The sequence below is a fragment of the Ovis canadensis genome, chromosome 23 (genome assembly GCF_042477335.2).
Source record: "Ovis canadensis isolate MfBH-ARS-UI-01 breed Bighorn chromosome 23, ARS-UI_OviCan_v2, whole genome shotgun sequence".
Lineage (NCBI taxonomy): Eukaryota > Metazoa > Chordata > Mammalia > Artiodactyla > Bovidae > Ovis > Ovis canadensis.
In genome coordinates this window covers 48,756,570-48,777,501 of record NC_091267.1, presented here as the reverse complement: position 1 = coordinate 48,777,501, position 20,932 = coordinate 48,756,570, and the positions used below count along the sequence as shown (strand labels likewise).

General features: G+C 36.5%; 1 protein-coding gene across 1 annotated transcript in view; it reads right to left on the bottom strand.

The window, feature by feature from the left end:
• Positions 1–20,932, bottom strand: part of ROCK1 (Rho associated coiled-coil containing protein kinase 1) — a 125,069-nt gene that overhangs the window by 54,193 nt on the left and 49,944 nt on the right. Inside the window, exons 3-9 of the mRNA XM_069568911.1 lie at positions 14,115–14,215; positions 13,457–13,594; positions 10,291–10,466; positions 9,413–9,497; positions 7,992–8,136; positions 7,534–7,672; positions 3,708–3,799 (exon numbers count right to left, since the gene is read on the bottom strand). Coding sequence (XP_069425012.1) covers positions 3,708–3,799; positions 7,534–7,672; positions 7,992–8,136; positions 9,413–9,497; positions 10,291–10,466; positions 13,457–13,594; positions 14,115–14,215 — 876 coding nt within the window. The remainder of the gene's footprint in view (positions 1–3,707; positions 3,800–7,533; positions 7,673–7,991; positions 8,137–9,412; positions 9,498–10,290; positions 10,467–13,456; positions 13,595–14,114; positions 14,216–20,932) is intronic.

Genomic DNA, 20,932 nt, shown 5'->3' with positions numbered 1-20,932 from the left:
CTGGCATAAAGACAGGTATATAGATCAATGGAGTATAATAGAGTTCAGAGATTAAACCCTCACGTTATATGTTCAAATGCTTTTTGATAAGGATACCAACACTATTCAAGGAAAAAAGGACAGTCATTTCAACAAATGGTGCTGGGAAAACTGGATATCTATATGCAAAAGAATGAAGTTGGATGCTTATCTTACACTATATACCAAAATTAACTCAAAAGAATGGAAAGCAATGACTCTGACAGATATTTGTATACCAATGACCAGAGAAACATTACTCATCATAGCTAAAAGGATAAGCATTCTGAAGTATCAGTCAATAGAAGAATGGATTTTTTTAAAAAGTGGTATAAACACACAATGGAATATTATTCAGCCTTAAAATGGAATGAAATTCTGATGCAGGCTATAATATGGATGAATCCTGAAGACAAGCTAGTGAAATGTCAATCTCAAAAAGATAAAGAATGTATGAATTCACTTGTTTGAAGCAGCAAGAAAAGTCAAATTCATAAACCAGAACAGTGGCCACTGGGGTTTGGGATAAAGGGAGAATGGAGATTTAAGCTTTATTGTGTTACAGAGACTCAGTTTAGGGTGACAGAAAAGTTCTGAAAATGGATAGTGATGTGGTTACACAGCAATCTGAAGGTGGTTAATACTACTGAACTGTGTACTTAAAAATGGTTACAATGGTAAATTTTAAGATATTTATCCTTTATGAAAATAAAAGAGAGAATCTTTCTTAAAGTTTATTGTTTTTAAAAGAACCCAACATAATGCTGAGGCAGTCTAAACTTCTAAGACCCTAAAACTTGCCAGCTCCTGAATTTTTTATCCACAAAGCCTACATTGATTATCTTTTTCATGAAAATATAAAATCCTAAGAGAGGACACCAGACCTGATGGAAAAACAGAACCTAAAGTAGCACATATATGCATACAATTAATTGTGTTTGCTTTTAACTAAATTGAAAACTCGTCACGTTTTGACAGTTACCACAGTTTACCATAAGTGTCTCCAATCAAGTAAAAGGTGGATTAAGTAATGACAATATCTTATCTGAAATGAGATCATGAATGGCAAAGTTTTTCAAGTAACCACATGTTATATGTAAGACAGCATTATTAATAATGTGTTATTATATGTAATAACTGTTATAATTTTGTTTTCCCTAAAATTTAACTGCCAACAAGTGCCAATCCCCTGCATTTCTAATCTATATAATACTGAATAGTAGAAATCCTTAAATGGTACATGGTATTTCACAAGATCAAAGATGTTGGAGTCAAACAGACTGAGACTTGAGTCCTGACGTCATTTGCCAGCAGTGTGACCTGCAGAAAACCATTTAGGTCTTCTCATTTCTTCTTGTCTTTAATCTGTCATTTCTTCTATTCTATCCCAAATGAGTAGAAAAAGTAATTTTACAGTCTTAATACTTAGTGCCTCTAAATTAAGAGTGAGTAAGATCAGGAAGCTTGTGGAAATTCTGCCAAAAATCAAGCTGTTTTGTATTTGTACCCTGCTCCCACACGACCAAGGAACAGATGGTGAAGATTGCCGTTATAACTTGCAGACATGTTAAGTGGTAAAACTACCAAAAGAACTATTATTTGCAAAACAGCAAGTCTTGCCAAAGAAAATTAGAGAGGCAAAAGAAAATTAAAAAGAACTATAACTGTTATATAATTTTTAAAATCTTGGCAGGTCAGAGAGGTCAGTTCAGAATAGAAGTATTCTTGGTATTTTAGGGGTGGGAAGTAAAGAAGGGGTAGGAAGACAGAAAGGGAAGAAGAGAACAGTAAGTTCTACAGACTTCAATTTTTGTTTCTTTTTTTACAGTAAGCACAAAATAGGAGCTATTAGGATTAGGGAAAGCTCTCAAAATGCTCAGGTACATTAAATCTAAGTAGACTGTAGCAAACCATCGGTAAAAAAAAAAAGATACAGAAATGATAATACTACCTATTTATAGAAATTCTTTAAACATGCAGTTCATTTGATTTAAATCAATGACACAATTCATCTTACTTGCTTTTTCCATAAACAGTTATAGTAAGGAAGTATAATATAAAAAATGCCACTGCTGTGGACACCCCAATTCCACTAGACTATGAGCTGTTTTCCTAGTGTCTGCAATAGAGCTGTGCTCAGGATAAAGCAGATGGCCAATACTTGCTGACTAGACTGCCTCCTCTCCTAATTAATACAAACTTTCAATAAGCAAAAGGAATTATGTCTTCTCTACTTTTCACAGTGAATTACTGTACAGTTACTCTGGAATTATTTATGCATAGCTTCACTTTGAAAAAGAAGCAACAGAAAGATATTACTTGGTAGTTTCTGTAGTTCTCTTTTTAAATTTTCTCTGATTTACAATTGTAAACGTATGTTTCCCGCCTTCTGAAACTTTACTGAGAGCATAATTTGAATAAAAAACAGAATTTTTCAAAGCAGTCACTTATCATCTCACTCTACTCATCTCTGTCTTGCAAGCTTCTCTCGCAACAGGAAAACAATAATCATGTCACATTTACTTATGAGGAGGAGGAAGTTCCTTATTTCCCAGTGTATAACTAACTGTTAATAGAGTTTCTCAAGGTGACGCTGCTCCTGCAGCTTCTCCAGAGAGCAATGTCAGTATCTGCAGTGGTGTCATTTCTTAATTTCCAGAAAATTTTATTTCCCCTTTTCCATCTGTAGTCAGTTTTACAGCTTAGTACAATATATGTACTGTACCTGAAGGCAATATGATATGTAACAAGGATATTTCACTAATACTGGCAAACCTACATGATCTATTTCTTCAAAATTAAAAAGAATCATCTCTTGCAATCTCAACTAGATAGGGAGATCTTAAGAGGAACACCTAATTTGTAACTGCTTCTAAAATAGCTGAGCTCATGTCATACTTACTGTCCATTGCTGATGCTGCAGCAGGAAGTTAAGGGCTGACATACACTATTCTTTCTCTGCTAAGTGAAAAAGGGAACAATTCCTGAGACTTCAGCAAGGGAAAGGTGAATTCTTGGCCTCCCAAATCCACAAAGATCATGGGAACCTTTGGTGCCATGATGATTTCGATTCAGCTACATTAAACAAGGTTTTCTGTGAACTGTCATAATCTCAACTGTTTTTAAAACAGGGAAATAGTCTAAATGGACTGAAAATCAACTTCCTGTATACTACAAATTTTTATTTATTTTCATTGCAAGCTGCAAGTCTGACGGAACCAAGCATACCATAATTTCTTACATGCTAACACAAATTAAATTCTGATAGAACCTCCTTATACTTTAGGTTTTAGCAAAAACAAGAGAATAAACTTTTTTCTCCCAAGAAATATTACCTCTTAATTACTGACTTCCTCTATAATGAGATACTGAAGTCTATACAAAGCAATTCAACAAAGATCAAGTATCACATTATGATTGCTGAGCCCAACTCCATTACATGTACAAAACATTTCATCTTGGCATACTGAATGGAACATTAGAGAAGGAGCAGTATATTTTCCCCAATATTATCAGTCTCTCTTTAACTAGATTAGGACAACACTTACACAGCTTTGGATTTTCATCAGATTTTGTGTGCTTTGGATTTTCATCAGATATACATTTATTTTAGGAAGGCAGTTCCAACAGACTATTTACCACAACTACTTTCAAATATTCACTGTAACGTGCAAGAAGAAACAACTTACTGTCTCGAAGTGTTTCCCAAGCCCACTGATCATTTTTGAAGAAGAGATGTCGTTTGATTTCTTCTACACCATTTCGCCCTAATCTCACCTCTCTGAATAGAGAGAAAAGGAGAAAAATCATTAATCATTTAAGATTTTATTACTATTATCAATTCATATTTATTTTTGGGCATAATGCTAAGTTTGTGCAAGATGATAAATACAATTCTGTGTCACCCTGAAATTATGTTGACTATCAGGATAATTTTGAGCATACATAAAAAATAAGTTGAAGATTGAGAATATTAAAGAATTTTTTCCAAAGAAACACACACACACACCAAAATACCCCACAGATTTATCGATCCTCCATGGTTTTTCTACTGACAACAAATAACCAGGTGAATCACTTTCCTTGCTTCATTAGCCTAATGAATTTTCTTGATAGGTTTTTTAATAGAGGTAAATATATTTTTTGCAACTAACAACTTCATTTCACACCAGCAACTTAAAAAAACTCCAAAAGATATTTTAAAAATAAAATTTCCATTTTATCCTCTAGTACATACTTCTGACCAAACACCAGTGACAACTAATTCTTGACCCTCCTACAAAATTGAGCTTTATAGACTATGCCAAAGCCTTTGACTGTGTGGACCACAATAAACTGTGGAAAATTCTGAAAGAGATGGGAATACCAGACCACCTGACCTGCCTCTTGAGAAACCTATATGCAGGTCAGGAAGCAACAGTTAGAACTGGACATGGAACAACAGATTGGTTCCAAATAGGAAAAGGAGTACATTAAGGCTGTATATTGTCACCCTGCTTATTTAACTTATATGCAGAGTACATCATGAGAAACACTGGGCTGGAGGAAGCACAAGCTGGAATCAAGATTGCTGGGAGAAATATCAATAACCTCAGATATGCAGATGATACCACCCTTATGGCAGAAAGTGAAGAATGAAAGAGCCTCCTGATGAAAGTGGAAGAGGAGAGTGAAAAAGTTGGCTTAAAACTAAGATCATGGCATCTGGTCCCATGATTTCATGGCAAATAGATGGGGAAACAGTGGAAACAGTGGCTGACTTTATTTTCCTGGGCTCCAAAATCACTGCAGATGGTGATTGCAGCCATGAAATTAAGAAATTAAGAGACGCTTATTCCTTAGAAGGAAAGTTATGACCAACCTAACCAGCATATTAAAAAGCAGAGACATTACTTTGTCAACAGAAGTCCATCTAGTCAAGGCTATGATTTTTCCAGTGGTCATGTATAGATGTGAGAGTTGGACTGTGAAGAAAGCTGAGTGCCAAAGAATTGATGCTTTTGAAGTGTGGTGTTAGAGAAGACTCTTGAGAGTCCCTTGGACTGCAAGGAGATCCAACCAGTCCATTCTAAAGGAGATCAGTCCTGGGTGTTCACTGGAAGGACTGATGCTGAAGCTGAAACTCCAATACTATGGCCACCTGATGTGAAGAGCTGACTCACTGTAAAGACTCTGATGCTAGGAAAGATTGAGGGCAGGAGGTGAAGGGGACGACAGAGGATGAGATGGTTGGATGGTAGCACCGACTCAATGGACATGGGTTTGGATGGACTCTGGGAGTTGGTGATGGACAGGGAGGCCTGGCATGCTGCAGTTCATGGGGTTGCAGAGTCAGACCACGACTGAGTGACTGAACTGAGCTGAATGGGACAAGCTACTGATCCTTGGCCTCTTCCGTAGGCACAGAAAAAAAGCATTTTAAAATGTGCCTTTAGTTGAGCTGGAAAGAGGAACTCAGGACCATGTGCTTTAGTACAGCACTTGTAAACAACAAAAATCCCAAACTTTTTCATGAGTTAAAGACAAACTGTTTTAGATATAATGAGACACTTTTAATGACTTTCACTGACTCTCTCAGACTGGATTAGGAAACCTCTCCATGGTTCTTTGGCACATGATACTTGAGAGTACTTATCTCTGTACAGTAAGTATCTCATCTGTTTGTCTGCTTCCCACAAAGGGCTAGGACATAGTGGAGAAGAGGCTGTGCACCTTGTTCAATTCTATACCCCAGCATGGTTTTTATATTAGACTACATTTATATAGTGCTTATATTAAAATACAGAAATTCCAAAAACTATCATGTTTCAGGTTCTAAAGGACATATTGAAGGAGGATAAATTAACTTTAATTAAAGTGAATCCAAAATTGAAACATATTTAAAGGTACAAAGCCCCTCTAGTACTTATATTAACCATATACAACCTTAAGCCCTAAATGTAATCTTAGTAAGTCATCTGGTTCATATTTAAATTTTAGAAGTAAACGACAAAGAAATATACATATATATAATATGCCATTTCTGTTTCTAAGACACTTACGTGCATTTACATTTATAAAAAATGCTTGTTGAAACTAGAAGACCATGTTAATGAAGGAAGGAGGTAGGAAATAATACTTTTTGTTGTACAGCTCTGCACTATCTCCTTAATTTCAAAAAGTATATGCCAGATATAATTAAATCTTTTCCCCAGCTTTACTCAGGTATAACTGGCAAATAAAATTTTAAGATTTTTAGCTTACATTGTGACAATTTTCACTGGAGAAGGGAATGGCAAACCACTTTAGTATTCTTGCCTTGAGAACCCCATGAACAGTATGAAAAGGCAAAATGATAGGATACTGAAAGAGGAACTCCCCAGTTCAGTAGGTGCCCAATATGCTACTGGAGATCAGTGGAGAAATAACTCCAGAAAGAATGAAGGGATGGAGCAAGAACAATACCCAGTTGTGGATGTGACTGGTGACAGAAGCAAGTCCCTTGGACTGCAAGGAGATCCAACCAGTCCATTCTGAAGGAGATCAGCCCTGGGATTTCTTTGGAGGGAATGATGGTAAAGCTGAAACTCCAGTACTTTGGCCACCTCATGTGAAGAGTTGACTCACTGAAAAAGACTCTGATGCTCGGAGGGATTGGGGGCAGGAGGGGAAGGGGACGACAGAAGATGAGATGGCTGGATGGCATCACTGACTTGATGGACGTGAGTCTGAGTGAACTCCAGGAGCTGGTGATGGACAGAGAGGCCTGGCGTGCTGCGATTCATGGGGTGGCAAAGAGTTGGACACAACTGAGCGACTGAACTGAACTGTGACAATTTTATATTCATACATATACACTGTGAAAGGATTCTCCCAACAAGCTAATTATCACATCAATCACTTCACATATTTACTTTTCCTGTTTCGGCTGGGGGGAAGAACATTTAAGTTCTAGCCTCTCAACAAATTTCAGCTACACAATGCAGTATTAAATGGCATCAACTGAAGATACATCATCATTTTTCTAACACTAGGAAAAAAAAATGCCCTCAATTAAATTAGTACATGCCATTGATCTTAAGATGCACTCTAATTTTAGAGATTTTGACATGTCTCTAAAAAACAATAATAAAACCCTCAGGGAATTCCCTTTCACTGCCTGGGTTCAATCCCTAGTTGGGGAACTAACAGTCCACAAGCCATGCAGCATGGCCAAAAGAACAACAACAACAAAACCAGATTCAATAAAATATACTATCATCTTTATACTTAAGCTAAAATTTTAACAATGAAAAAACTTACAATCTGATCTAGTCATCAGAAAAGAATCTTTTACTATCCCAATTTTTTTAGGTAAGGTAATTGAGATCCAGAAAAATCAGAAAATTACATCACATTTTACTGTCATGAAAGACTTGAAGAATGGTAACATTTTTATTTCAACAGTGCAAATAAAGGAGCTCAGAAATAGACCTTAAAAACTGAGCAGCAAAATGAAAGTTTCCTTGAATAGTGTTCCATGTTAAAATTATTTACCTGTCAGTAAGGAAGGCACAAATAAGATTTTTTGCTTCTTTTGATATGTCATTATCATCAGGGAAGGTAAGAGAATTTTTATGGTTCATAATCTTACTGTAAGTTCCAACCAGAGAATCTGCATAAAATGGTGTATCACCTGAAAAATTGACAGGGAAACAAAGCAAATTAAGATACATTTAGAGAAATAAGCTTCAAAGGAAAAGTCAATGTTACTGCTTAATGATAATTAACTATGCATAAACTAAAAACATACACCAAATACATAAAAAGAAGTAACACATCAAGTTTGTCAAAACACACAAAATATGTGTTTTTGGATCACAGCTTGGATCAATCTGTTTTCTACTAACAAAATCAACATTGCTTACTTATTATAATCTTTTATCAGAAGAAGCCAAGTCTAAGTATGGAGATGAACAACTGTTAAGAGGTACATAAAATTCTCCTTTACTCACCTACAAGCATTTCATATAAAAATACCCCAACTGACCACCAGTCACATTCTCGTCCATAATAACCATCGCCACCTTGAGATTTTAATACTTCAGGGGAAATATAATCAGGTGTTCCAACTGCTGTATCACATCGTACCATGCCTTCCTAAGTAGAGGTCAAATTTTCAATTAAGATATAAATGTAAAGTGTCAATTATTCCACATGAGTTTTTTCTTAATGTAACCTGTAGAACTCTAAGTCTTTATAAAAATATCATATTAAAACCTAATGCAAACTTGACAAAAATAAATAGCTTAATCCTATATACATACTACATACATAATATATTCATGTGTATGTGTTTACAGGTACTTTTACTTTGTAATAACTTTCACTAGAAAGACATAGTGAATTTATTAATTTATTTTTCACTTATTTTTTTATTAGACCATTTATTATTCCTCCAGTTGAAACAATAAGATGATCTCAACTGCAGAGAACAAGTATATAAGTCACAGCAAATATGTTGAGAAACTGACAACAAATCACTTGATAACATTAATACATAAAAGGTGATTTAACTGCTTTTTACTAAAATGGTCAGTCAATTTAACTATACTTGAAATAGAGAAAAAACCATGTAAGAAGTGACCATACACATATAAAACAGAAGGCACATGCATGGAGAAAGGGCATAATAGTGTTAAGCCCACTGACCTCCATTTACTATACATTTTAAACCTCTCTCCAAAATAAAAACAAAACTATATATACCTGTTACTGTAGCTGGTATTAATGCAAGAGAATTATCAATGTTTATACAAAAGTTCTCACATAGGGCTTTCCTCCTAACCAGTTAAGTTTCCTTTGGAAATAAATACAACTTTCTGGTTATTCTTCTATGATAAACTTCAAAGAATATAAACTGTTTCAACTGAAAATAAAGCAGCATACTTGCTACTTCAGCCATGTACATGTTATTTACTATATAATCAGTGAGCATGGATATCTTTTATGACCGACTCCCAAAATAAGTAGTAAGATCTTTTCATGTTTAATACAAGGCTAAGTAAAACACTAAGAAATACATGTATTACTGAAATCTAGTTTTTATGAAGGTTGCATTTTAACACTGGCATTAGTATTTAGTGCCATTTAAACTAAACCCTTTTCTAGTTAAAATAGTGGACATTACAGAGTTATTTCAAAAGATTCAGTAAATCTGGCAATCCACACTTCCCCTAAATAGGGGAAAAAATAAAGTCCTTACAAGTTACTAACACAACAGTGAAACCATGGCATTTCAGTCCAACAAATATGACAGGGCACATCAGTTCTGTACACGTCCAGATATGGTTAGTAATTCTTAAATTCTTAAAATATTTTGCAAAAAGCACCAATCTTGAATTAGCAAAACTAAATTAAAATCTAATTATTTAACCTTATTCATCTTCATACAAGTACCAAAATCTGCTAACTTCAAATGTCCAGATTTATCCAGCAGCATGTTATCAGGCTTCACATCTCTGAGGAGGGAAAAAAAAATACAATATGTCTGAAATGGGTCATAAATTGATAAAAATTATATGAGGCAATGATTTTAGGTCAGATATCCTCACTCAGTTTAGGTAAGACCACCTTTAAACTACATGAGCTCTCTCTCCACATCTATAAACTGAACTTCATCAGGGAGACTCTCTCATATGTTATGTCTCAGAAGACATGTAATATTCCCTTTGAAGCAGAGTTTGATTCCTCCAAAACGAAAATCAAGTCATTTGAGAGAGAATAACCATAAGAAATGTAACATTCAAACATAAAAAGTATCTGAAACACACAAGATAGATAAATACATAAATATCCCTAGAAGAGGGTCTTAAGTCACTTGCATTTTTTTATCCCTGGCACTGAGCACAGTAATTGCACAAATTCAATTGGTGTTTGTAGAACAAATGAAACTACCCTTCTAACAAAGAAGTATGATCTATTCACTAATCAAAAGCAAATTAATTTGAATGTAAAAATTAAAAGCATTTAATACCCTGGAAGATACCTTAAAAAAATAGCTTATACATTTTACTTTTTAGGACACTATATAAAAGCCTTATAATCAAATTAAGAAATATTAAAGAGTACATTTATATCAACAGTAAACTGAAATGTTAGAACTACAAATTTCAAAGTTTTAAATCCTGAAATACCACTTATGTCATATGGAAGAATAAGTGGACTCAGAGGGGGATGTGTTAACCAAATAAAGTACTTATTTTTAGCTTCTCTCTTCGACAAATGAGAAAATTTAAACATTTTTATCTTTACCTATGGATAAAACCCATGGAATGGATTGCATCCAATGCAAGAACTACTTCTGCAGTATAGAATCGGGCCCATTTTTCAGGCACATCATAGTTGCTCATTAAATTTACAAGATCTCCACCAGGCATGTATTCCATTACCATGTAGAGATAACGATCATCTTGAAATGCATAAAATAGCTACACAAATACAGAAGAACAAAGAAATTAATTAAGATTAAGCAAAACTGTTTCATTTAAGAATTGTCAAAAATACTAGTATAATTAAAATAATCAAATGCAGTAGTTGTAAGCACTGTTTTTAAAAAGGAAATAAATACAAACATAAATAGCACAAAGAACTTTGCATATGTCAAGGAATTATTAACTGGTTATTTCTGAGGAGCTGGAGACTTTTTTCTCTACATTTTCTGTATTAATTGAATTTCTTATACTGAGAATTTTTAAGAATTATAACAGTTTCAATAAAGGATATACAATTCTTCTAAGCAAAGATATATTGTAGTTCTAATTTAAGTTGTGCATAGTGGGGTTTAATGTTAAATTTATATTGATATCACAATTTTCCAGTAGTCTAATAAATTAGGCTTTAGTTTTAACTGTCTCTGACTAGCTGTGTGACTAGGCTATTATATAACCTCTCAAATTATCTGTGACTATATTCTTCTTGGGAGACTATATGAACTGTACTGGGACTATACGATATTTGACTGTTATTTGTTGCACAGTCTGCATCTAGATGCCTGGCAGTTGGCCAGTACTTAATGAATGTTCAATGAACAAAAGCACAAATTTAATCTATAAATTGAGGATGTAGCTAATGGGGATTAACTGCCTTTCTGGGTTGTTAAAAAGAGAATAGCGAATACTGAAAGCACTTACTACAACAGGTGCTCAGTAAACAACTGCAGTCAGTAGAAGGAGCAGCCAACAGAGAAGCAGGAAGAGGGCAAAAGAGTCAAAGCAGGAAGGGGAAGGTCCATCAATATGAAATTGGTAACAATATCAGGCATAAATATATGACCAGGGTTGAAGTTAAAAGGAGAGCAAATTTACAAAAGAACATTTTTTTTTTTCTTTTTTGGCCCTGACGTGCAGCTTGTAGGATCTTAGTTCCCTGATTAGGGATTGTACTGGGGCCCAGGGCATTGAAAACCCCAAATCCAAACCACTGGACCACCAGGGAATTCTCTACAAAAGGACATTTTAAGTAAACATGAGAAGATTAGAATACAACTAAACTAAATGAAATAAGCCCTAGAGAAAAAATATAAATTATAACTAATTTACCTAGGCAGTTATATCTTTAAATTATTTGTGTATTTCATTTTTTTAATAGCATTTTATGATTTTAGCTATGGATTTAGTAACTTCAGTTATTTTAGTTATGGATTTAGTAACTTATGGGCTTCCCTGGTAGCTCAGCTGGTAAGAATTTGCCTGCAATGCAGGAGATCCTGGTTTGATTCCTGGGTCGGGAAGATCCCCTGGAGAAGGGAATGGCTACCCACTCCAGTATTCTGGCCTGGAGAGTTCTAAGGACAGAGGAGCCTGGCAGGCTACAGTATATGGGGTTGCAAAGAGTCAGACATGACTGAGCGATTTTCACTTTCACTTAGTAACTTTAATTACAAAATATATACTTAGAGGGAAGGATAAGAAACTAAGTGGTGCCTCATGGCTATCCCAGGTTAACATGTACAGTGAATCATTCGGACACCATAATTAAAGAAACATTGCTGATCTGGTGGCAGTTTCCCTATTTACAGACAATGTATCAAGAAAAATAAAGATTAAAATTCACAAGTTGTAAATTTAACCTTAAACATTTATGTCATGTTTTTAACTCTTTACACAACATTGATCATTCCTCATATCAGTGGTTCCCAACCAGAAAGGGAAACTGTTGGCGTCCCACAGCCCCCACTCACCCACTCTCCCCAACACACCACAATGCCTGAACACAATTTTAGTTGCTAATAGCTGGTGTGTGGGGTGGAGAGGGCTGCTACTGGGAGGACCTGGGCAGAAGTCAGGGATGCTGTTACAAACCCTATAAGGCACAGAATAGCCCCCAGCAGCAAAACATCACATGGCTGAAAGGAAAAGGAAAGTTAGTCGCACAGTCGTGTCTGACTCTGCGATCCCATGGACTGTAACCCGCCAAGTCCTCTGTCCATGGAATTCTCCAGGCAATAGTACTGGAGTGGGTTGCCATTCCCTTCTCCAGGGGATCTTCCCAACCCAGGGCTGGAATGTGGGTCTCCTGCACTGCAGGCAGATTCTTTACCAACTGAGCTACTGGGGAAGCCCTCACATGGCTGAAAATGTCAACAATACCAAGGCTGAGAGACCCTGCTCTATATAGCTGATACAAACAAGAATAGACATTTCAAGTATAAAAAGCCTTATTATGCAAATCTTAAACATATTTCATATTCTTTTTATACCAATTACTATTATGCTTATTTAGGACAGTTTTTATTACATAGTATAAACAAAGAAGCTACAGAATTCATGCTAGGAATTCAGAAATGATCTAGCTTAGTAGTTTTACTCCATTTTTTAAACCAGAATATCTTATCCCCCTCACATGAAATCTTAATAAGAACCCCAATATATAAGACACATAAAACATGCAGCTGCTCTAATTGAAGCAGCAATAGAAAACCCAGAATTATAACCTATCCCAATAACTGCTTGCTCCCATGACTCCCAATGAGGTACCTATTCAGTTGAAAATAACCAATCTAAGCCAACTTTCACATTTTTGAGCAGTGAAACTGAGGCTCAAAGATGGAAATAACCGGGCCACAACTTCAGGTAAGCCTGTGGCAGTCAAGACCAGGACCTACAATTACTGACTTTCTGATGTATTTTTCCTTCCACTGAAAAACCTGAAGCCAATACAATATTATTTGGAGGCCTAGCTTAACTTTTTTTCCTTCCTTCGCCCATTTTCTTCCATTCCATATAATGAGAGACAAATATTTACTTCCTTCCTAGAGATGATTCAATAACATTAAATTTTATTATTTTAAAAATGACACATTACTTTTATAACTGCCAATAAATTCTCTCTTACTGTTCACTAAAAACCAAAGTCAGCTTCTCAGATATGTTAAGTTACAAGCCAGTACTACAGCAATGAAACAACAGCAAAAGCATACCTGAACAACCCAAGGACTGTTAGCAAAAGCCATGATGTCCCTTTCTTCCCAGAAAAAAGCAGAATCAGATCTCTTAATCATTTCAAATTTGCTGAGGAGCTTCATAGCGTATACCTTCCTGGTGGATTTATGCCTTACCTTTGAAATGGAAAATAATGAACCTTTCATTAACATTTAAAGATCAGCGTTTACACAAACAATTTACTCAATAATCTAACATTACTGTCTGGCTGTTTTAACGTCTCTTCTGAATTACCCCAGTAAGATCATGTTAAGGCTTTAAATACCGTAAGTAATATTAGGAAAAAAAACTTTATTCCCTATATTATGACATCCCTTCCCTTCTCCACTCTGCTACGGATGCTACTTCTTGTTTAAAAACTTACTATGCCACAGCATTTTAGATGGAGTAGTATCAGGAGTAAAGGCTTCTATTTTGATGCTTGAAACCTCTTCTCTACCCTGAATGCTTGGGGAAAATATTTCACACTACTGCTGAATGAGACTCTAGGCTTTCATATCAGTAGGCAAGAAAGTCTAGAGCAATTTAAAGCAAGACTTTTATAAAATCAATACTTCTCCAAAACATCATATGTGAAACAAACAAGTAGATTTTTTAATTTTAAAAAGATTTTTTAATCTCATTAAAATAACGTACCAGTTGAACTTCTCCAAATGCACCTCTACCAATCACCTTCACTACTTCATAATCTTCAGCTTTCATTCGTAAATCTCTAATTTTATTTATTGTGTCTTTATCTGTATGAAAAGAAAAAGTTTATAATTTAAAATCACTGAAGCAGTATAACTAAAACTGCTTATTTATCATTCAAGTTCTTGAGAAACAACAAAAAACAAAGATGTGCATTAAAAATTATTTGATATAGGTAAAATATGAAGTTATAAAAGAGAGAAATGCTCAATGTGCTGAGAATTGTTTTCAACAAATTCTGGAATGACTTCACTCTAGCTGTTAAATAATTTCATTAAAATCTGACCAGAACATTAAAAAAAAAAAATATATATATATACTACATATATACTGAAGATAATTAGTTCATTAGTTCCTGGTATTTTAAGTATATATCAACTTTGAACCAACGGGCCACAGGTAGATATTTTAGATTAATTAAACAAATCTTTTTATCAAGTCAGTTTTGATAATCCTTTTAAAAAGATATAATTTAAAATATCAAAGGTAAAATAAACATGCTAAAGAATGACATACTTATTATATTTCTCTATTTGAATGGAGACTTTAAGTTAAAACACACAGTGGGAATCTGCAATTATTTATACAAACCTGTCACACTACAAACTACAATAATTTAAAATCCCCACTGGGTAGATATTCTAATTCCTAATTTGGTCATAGATTAAAATAGGGCTATTTTAATCCACATGGGTCAACATTGGCATGAGATTACATGGAAAAGCTTCACATTTCAGAGTTGTACAAAATACAGGGCAGCTGTTAAGTTCTAGTTACTAATAAAAGCTGCATATAATATCTTGCCTTTCTTCTGAAATGCACAATTTAAACATGTGTTTGTATACCTTATGGCCTATAAACACATGCAACAGAGAGTAAACTTCCACACAGGAATAATATAAGTACATTTAATTTTAGATCACATATCTATTGGAAATGCATCAGCAAGATATAAACAATAATCAATTTACTGCAGAAACATTTGTGTTAACCATGCAGTCTCTATAGTAATCACTGTAGATACAGAAATGTAACTTTAAAAACATAGTCTCTGCTTTTATGGATTTCAGATGAAACAGAAACAAACAAACAAATAATAATACCAAAAACTGCAAAAAAGGGAAATAAAGTACAAGCACAGAGTTTGTGGAATAACAAGGATGACACCTAACCTAAGCCTGCCTGAGAGGGAGATAGCGAGAAAAGGCTTCCTGGAGGTGACAGAACCTGAAACAAGGCTTAAGAATTGAAAAAAAAGAAAAAAGGAGTAGCAGTTAGCTGGTTGGGAAAAAGAAAAGAGAGACTAACAGGCAGATGGGCAAATATTAGCAAAGGCACAGCAGAACTGTTTGCATTGCTGGGGCATCAAGTCTGTGGGAAGGACTTGCAAAGAGAGGCTGGAGAGTCCCAATCTAGTTAATAAGGAGCTTGAACTTTACCTATAGGCCAATAGCTGTAAAATTATTATTTCATCAACAAAAAATATTTTTCACATTAAAGTTTAAAAGCAGTACAATATGAAAAGAGATAAAAGTGCTCTGCTTCAAGAGGATCATGGTGGTGGGTGGTAGCAGAGGAACTGCTTTGTATACCTCTCTACTGCAGCCCTGAAGAGTCCTGTGGGGTCTGCTGGGAACTAGAACCACCACCTGTAAACCACCACTCTGTGCGGGAAGCCATGAAAAGAAAGAGGTATAGAAACAATACAGTCAGATCTGCATTTCAGCTACTCCAGCGACTGTGTAAAAGATAAATTCAATAAAGGAAAGGCTGGGGGGTGGGGAGTATTTTAAGAGTACTATAATACTCTAGATGAGAAATAAGGAAGTCATGAACCAGATAATGAGTTATATGATAGCCTATGGAGTTGATAAAGACCCCTGGCTTTGGTTATACCAAGTTTAGAGCCATAAACAGGATATTAAGTCTGTAGTTTTGGGCCCCGAAAATATGTCTGCTGCAAATTTATGTGGAAGTAGAGATTTCGCTGCTTCTTTTAATTTCTAACAGCACAAGTTACAAAGCTGCTCAACATTACTTGTGATTCAGACAATATTAGTTGTCAAAATGACTTCATTACATTTCAGTTTTGCAAAGAAGTGCTGTTTTGCCTTGTAATTTTAGGTTAAAGCAAAAACTAATGTCCAAAGTCAGTGTTCAGTGGTAATTCAATGACAGTTGGGAGTGGTTCTCTTCATCAAGAAAAATCTTCATTTTGGTCAGTTCTTCCTACCATGCAAAATACCACAGACTGGGTGGCTTAAACAGACATTCATTTTCTCCTAATTCTAGAGACTCAAAGGCCAAGGTCAGGGGCCAGGAAGTTTGGTTTCTGGGGAGATTTCTCTTTCTGGCTTGCTGGCATCCAGCATCTCTCTGTGTGCTCACAGGACATCTTGTGTGCTGTGCAGGTGAGGACACTAACCCTGTCACCAATTCCATTTTATCAGAGTCCCACCTTTATGATCTCATTCAACCTGAACTGCCTCTTGTTTGGCCCTATCTCCAAATACAGTTATACCGAGGAGCTAGGGATTCAACAGACAGATTTGGGGGACAAAAATCCATAAACAATCACAATGAAATATTACCACTGCTAAGACACTGACTTGCTGCATACAAAGATAAATGGAAATATTCAGCTTCAATTACTGTCAAAAATGTACAGAATTGGTAATGTGTAAGTCTATGAGACTGAATGAGGTTTACCACTGATCCTGTGGCTCAGTAACACATGATAGATCCAAATACTTTCCAAAAAGTACTTGCTGCTGTCTACAAACTACAGGTTTTAAACATCTTGTGTTTTCACAAGATCTGTTAGTTCAACTAAGCCATTTTCTGCACCATACCTAATTTTAACTACCGTCCCTTGTCACACATCTCATCACTAAATTATCTTGCTTTTAAATTGACTATTGCTGCTGCTCCCAACAGTCTTGATGCTTTGAGCAACTACTGTTCTTGCCAAGAAGCTAATAGTCTTGAGGAAGTTATTCTCCCTATACATATTTGCTCTGCTGCTGCAAACACGATCAGCAAACAGCTTTCTCTGTGTGGCTAACAAATAAGCCGCTTGTAAACTTACATAAGGTCATAACATCATTTTTCTTCCTTCATTTTGTAAAGAAAATTCTGCTGTGATGGGATATTCTCTTTTAAATTTTCTGGGCTTTTCTTACTGTTACTTTCCTGTGAGTTGGGAATGTTACGGTGAGTGCTTATTCTGCTTCTGTCAATGCCCACTGCACTCTTTCAGCACAGCCACAGTGTCACTGAGTAGTAACACAATGCTTCACCCTCTAACTTGAAGAAATAATCCACCCTTCACTGTGGTGCAAAATAACAACATTCAAGTCCACGTTTCTTTTCCTTTTTTGTTCTGAAATGATGGGCATGCACTGACAATGGGAAAAAAATAAAATGCTGTGGTATGGTGATATACATGGAATGCTACTGAGTTAGAACTGCAGCACTGTGATTTACAGTGCTGAGCAATGGTGTGAAGCAGTAAAGAGGCCATGTGTGATTTCTGTCACAACTACTCAACTTTTCAACTTGTGCTGTAGCAGATAAGTAATCTGGAGAAGACAATGGCACCCCACTCCAGTACTCTTGCCTGGAAAAATCCCATGGATGGGGGAGCCTGGTAGGCTGCAGTCCATGGGGTCGCCAAGAGTTGGACACGACTGAGTGACTTCACTTTCACTTTTCACTTTCATGTATTGGAGAAGAAATGGCAACCCACTCCGGTGTTCTTGCCTGGAGAATCCCACGGACAGGGGAGCCTGGTGGGCTGCTGTCTATGGGGTCGCACAGAGTCAGACACGACTGAAGTGACTTAGCAGCAGCAGATAAGTAATCATAGACAATACAGAAAAGAATGAGCATAGCTATGTCTCAATAAAACTTTACTTACGGACACAGAAATCCATATAATTTTCATGTATCATGAAATACTATTAATCTTTTGATGTTCTATAAATTATTTTTAAAAATATAAAAACCATTCATAGCTCATAAGCTATTCAAAAACAGATGGTGCGCCAGATTTGGCCTGTGGGCTGTAGCTTGCCAACCCCGGCTCCAATGGAAACCCAGCCCCCTGACCCCACTTGCCACCAGCTCTACAGTGGTGCCCTTTACACTCCACGTGCTCACCCTCCAGTGGCCCTGGACGCGGGACAGGTGAACCCCACTGCCATCTCTACACACTTACTCAGTTTTGCTTTTCACGTTTAAAAGGTTATATCTCCCACTACCTCTTACTGTCACTGTAATCTATTCACCCCCAGCGCATCACATCTCACTGCTAGATAATTCTGGTTTACTAACCTTCTCTCCAGGATTTTCCTAATTCTTCAGGATTTTAACACACCCACAGATGATACTTCTAATAACCTGGCCTCTCAATACCTTTAACGTCTCTCTTCCAAGGATCTTGTCCTCCACTTTATCTCAGCTGCTCATTTCCACATACTAGATCTTATCAATATCAGTAATTACAGTCCTCCCTTCATTTCAAATCCTACACTCGCTAAGCACTCCCTCAACTTTCCCGCTCATTCCCTCCAACAACTCAACCCCAACAATCCCCAGCTCCCCAAGATCTCCAAACCCACTGACCCTATCTGGTTTTACTGTACCTCACTGCACTGAAAGGTTCTCTTTCTTATCTACCCAGCTTAAATTACACAATCAAACATTATAATTACTCGCTTGCATACAACTTTAATGCCTTGGCTCTTTTCTGCCTCATTATAGTTTGGCAAAACCGTAATTTCAGTTAAATCTAACTCTATAGCTAACTTGATGTCAGCACCCATGTAGTTGAATATGTCTGGATAAATACATAAAATCATACTGACAGATCCCACTTTAACTCCATAATCGCAAACATAAAGCGTGCCCTTAATTCTGCTTGGCAACCATACATTTCTTTAGTATATTCACTCTTCCACTCTACTAGAGACAATAATTCACATTTTCTTTTCTCTTTTCAAACCTCCCACTGATTCTTGTTCATAGCTAATGACTGTGTTGGCTACTACCCTGAAACAATGAAAACTGTCACAGACTTACCATTAAATATTTATATTATATATTCACATTCAACCACCAGCATGTGCCCTCATATATGTAGCCTCTTCACTTTTACTATCTGAGAAAACTGCTCTTTCACCAATCCCTCCACCAGTGATGTCATCCTCACTAGCTGGAGGACATTGCTCCAGCCATTCTCCCCTCTTTCTGCTGTGTCACTAGCTTTCCCCTTCCTAACAGGATCATATCATGCCATTTTCATTCCCATCTTAAACAAACAAATCTCCTGACACCATTTCTCTCACTAGCTACTGCCCGATTACTCAACCCCACTATGGCAAAATTCCTCAAAATCTGTCTATACTCTATGTCTAAATCCTTCTAATCTGCTCTAAAATCCGTTTGGGGTAGTCTTTGGTCATTACCTTTCAAAACTGCTGGTCAAGGAGTTCCCTGGTGCTCTAGCAGCTAGGATTCAATGCTTACACTGCCAGGGCCCAGGTTCAATCCCTAGTGGGGGAACTGAGCTCCCACAAGCTATGCGGTGTGGTCAAAATTAAAAACAGCAACAACAACAAAAGACAGGACTAAACTGCAAGTCACAGGTGACCACCATGCTGCTAAATTCCCAGTCTTCATCTTGATACATTAGTAGTTTCTGACAGTCTGATGACCCCTGTTATACGTACTCGACTTCCAGGGTACTACATTCCTACAACAGTACTAAGGGTAATTTTTTTCCAACATCAAATGATTTCTTCTCAGCTGCTTTTGCTGGTTTCTCCCAGATTTCTTAACACTAAATCTTCTCAAGGCTCAGTCTTTCATGATGCATTCTTCTGTGTTTACACTCACTTATTTGGTGGACTTTGAAAAAGCACTGACATGTCAACCACTCCCAATTTTTTTTCTCTAGTTCAGACCTCTCTCTCTGAAACTTAAGATTTATATATTCAATTGCTTATACATTATATCCACTTAGTTAACAGACACCTCAAATTTAATGTATCTGACTGAAGAGGTGTTCTCACTTCAAACCTCTACCTAGGATTTCAACATGTCAGCTGATGGGTCAGTTTTGCTTGGGGCAAAAACCTAGGGGCATTCTTGACTCCTGTTTTATCTTACACTCCACATCCTATCTGGCTGACTCTGCTTTTGAAATATATCCGGAACCTGATAACTTCTCACGCTCTAGACTGCTACCATGCTGGACCGAGTCACCATCATGTCTTCTCTGGACTACTGCAATCGCTGCTAAACTGCAATCATTTCTTAACTGATTTCTGGTGTCTATCCCTGCCTCTCAATAGTCTGTTCTTAGGGGCAGTACTGTTACAACACAAGTCAGATCATGTCACTCCTCTGCTCAGGACTCTCTAAGGTCTTGCCATCTTACCCAGAGCAAAAGTCAAAGATCTTACGATGGCCTACAAGACTACATGACCTGTGCTCCCCATTTCCTTCATTCTTTGACATTATCCTACTATTCTCTCCCTTGCTTAACCCTCTCCAGCTGCAATGGCTTCCTTGCTGCTATCCAAACATGACAGGTACACTTCTTATGGCCTTTGCATTGGCTGTTCCTCTGTATGCCATTTTCTATCCTTAAGCATCCATATGGCTAACCCTCTCAACTACTTCAACTCTTTTCTCAAATACCACCACTGAGTGAACCCTATCCCAGTAACTGTACTTAAAACTGAAGAATTCTTAGAACT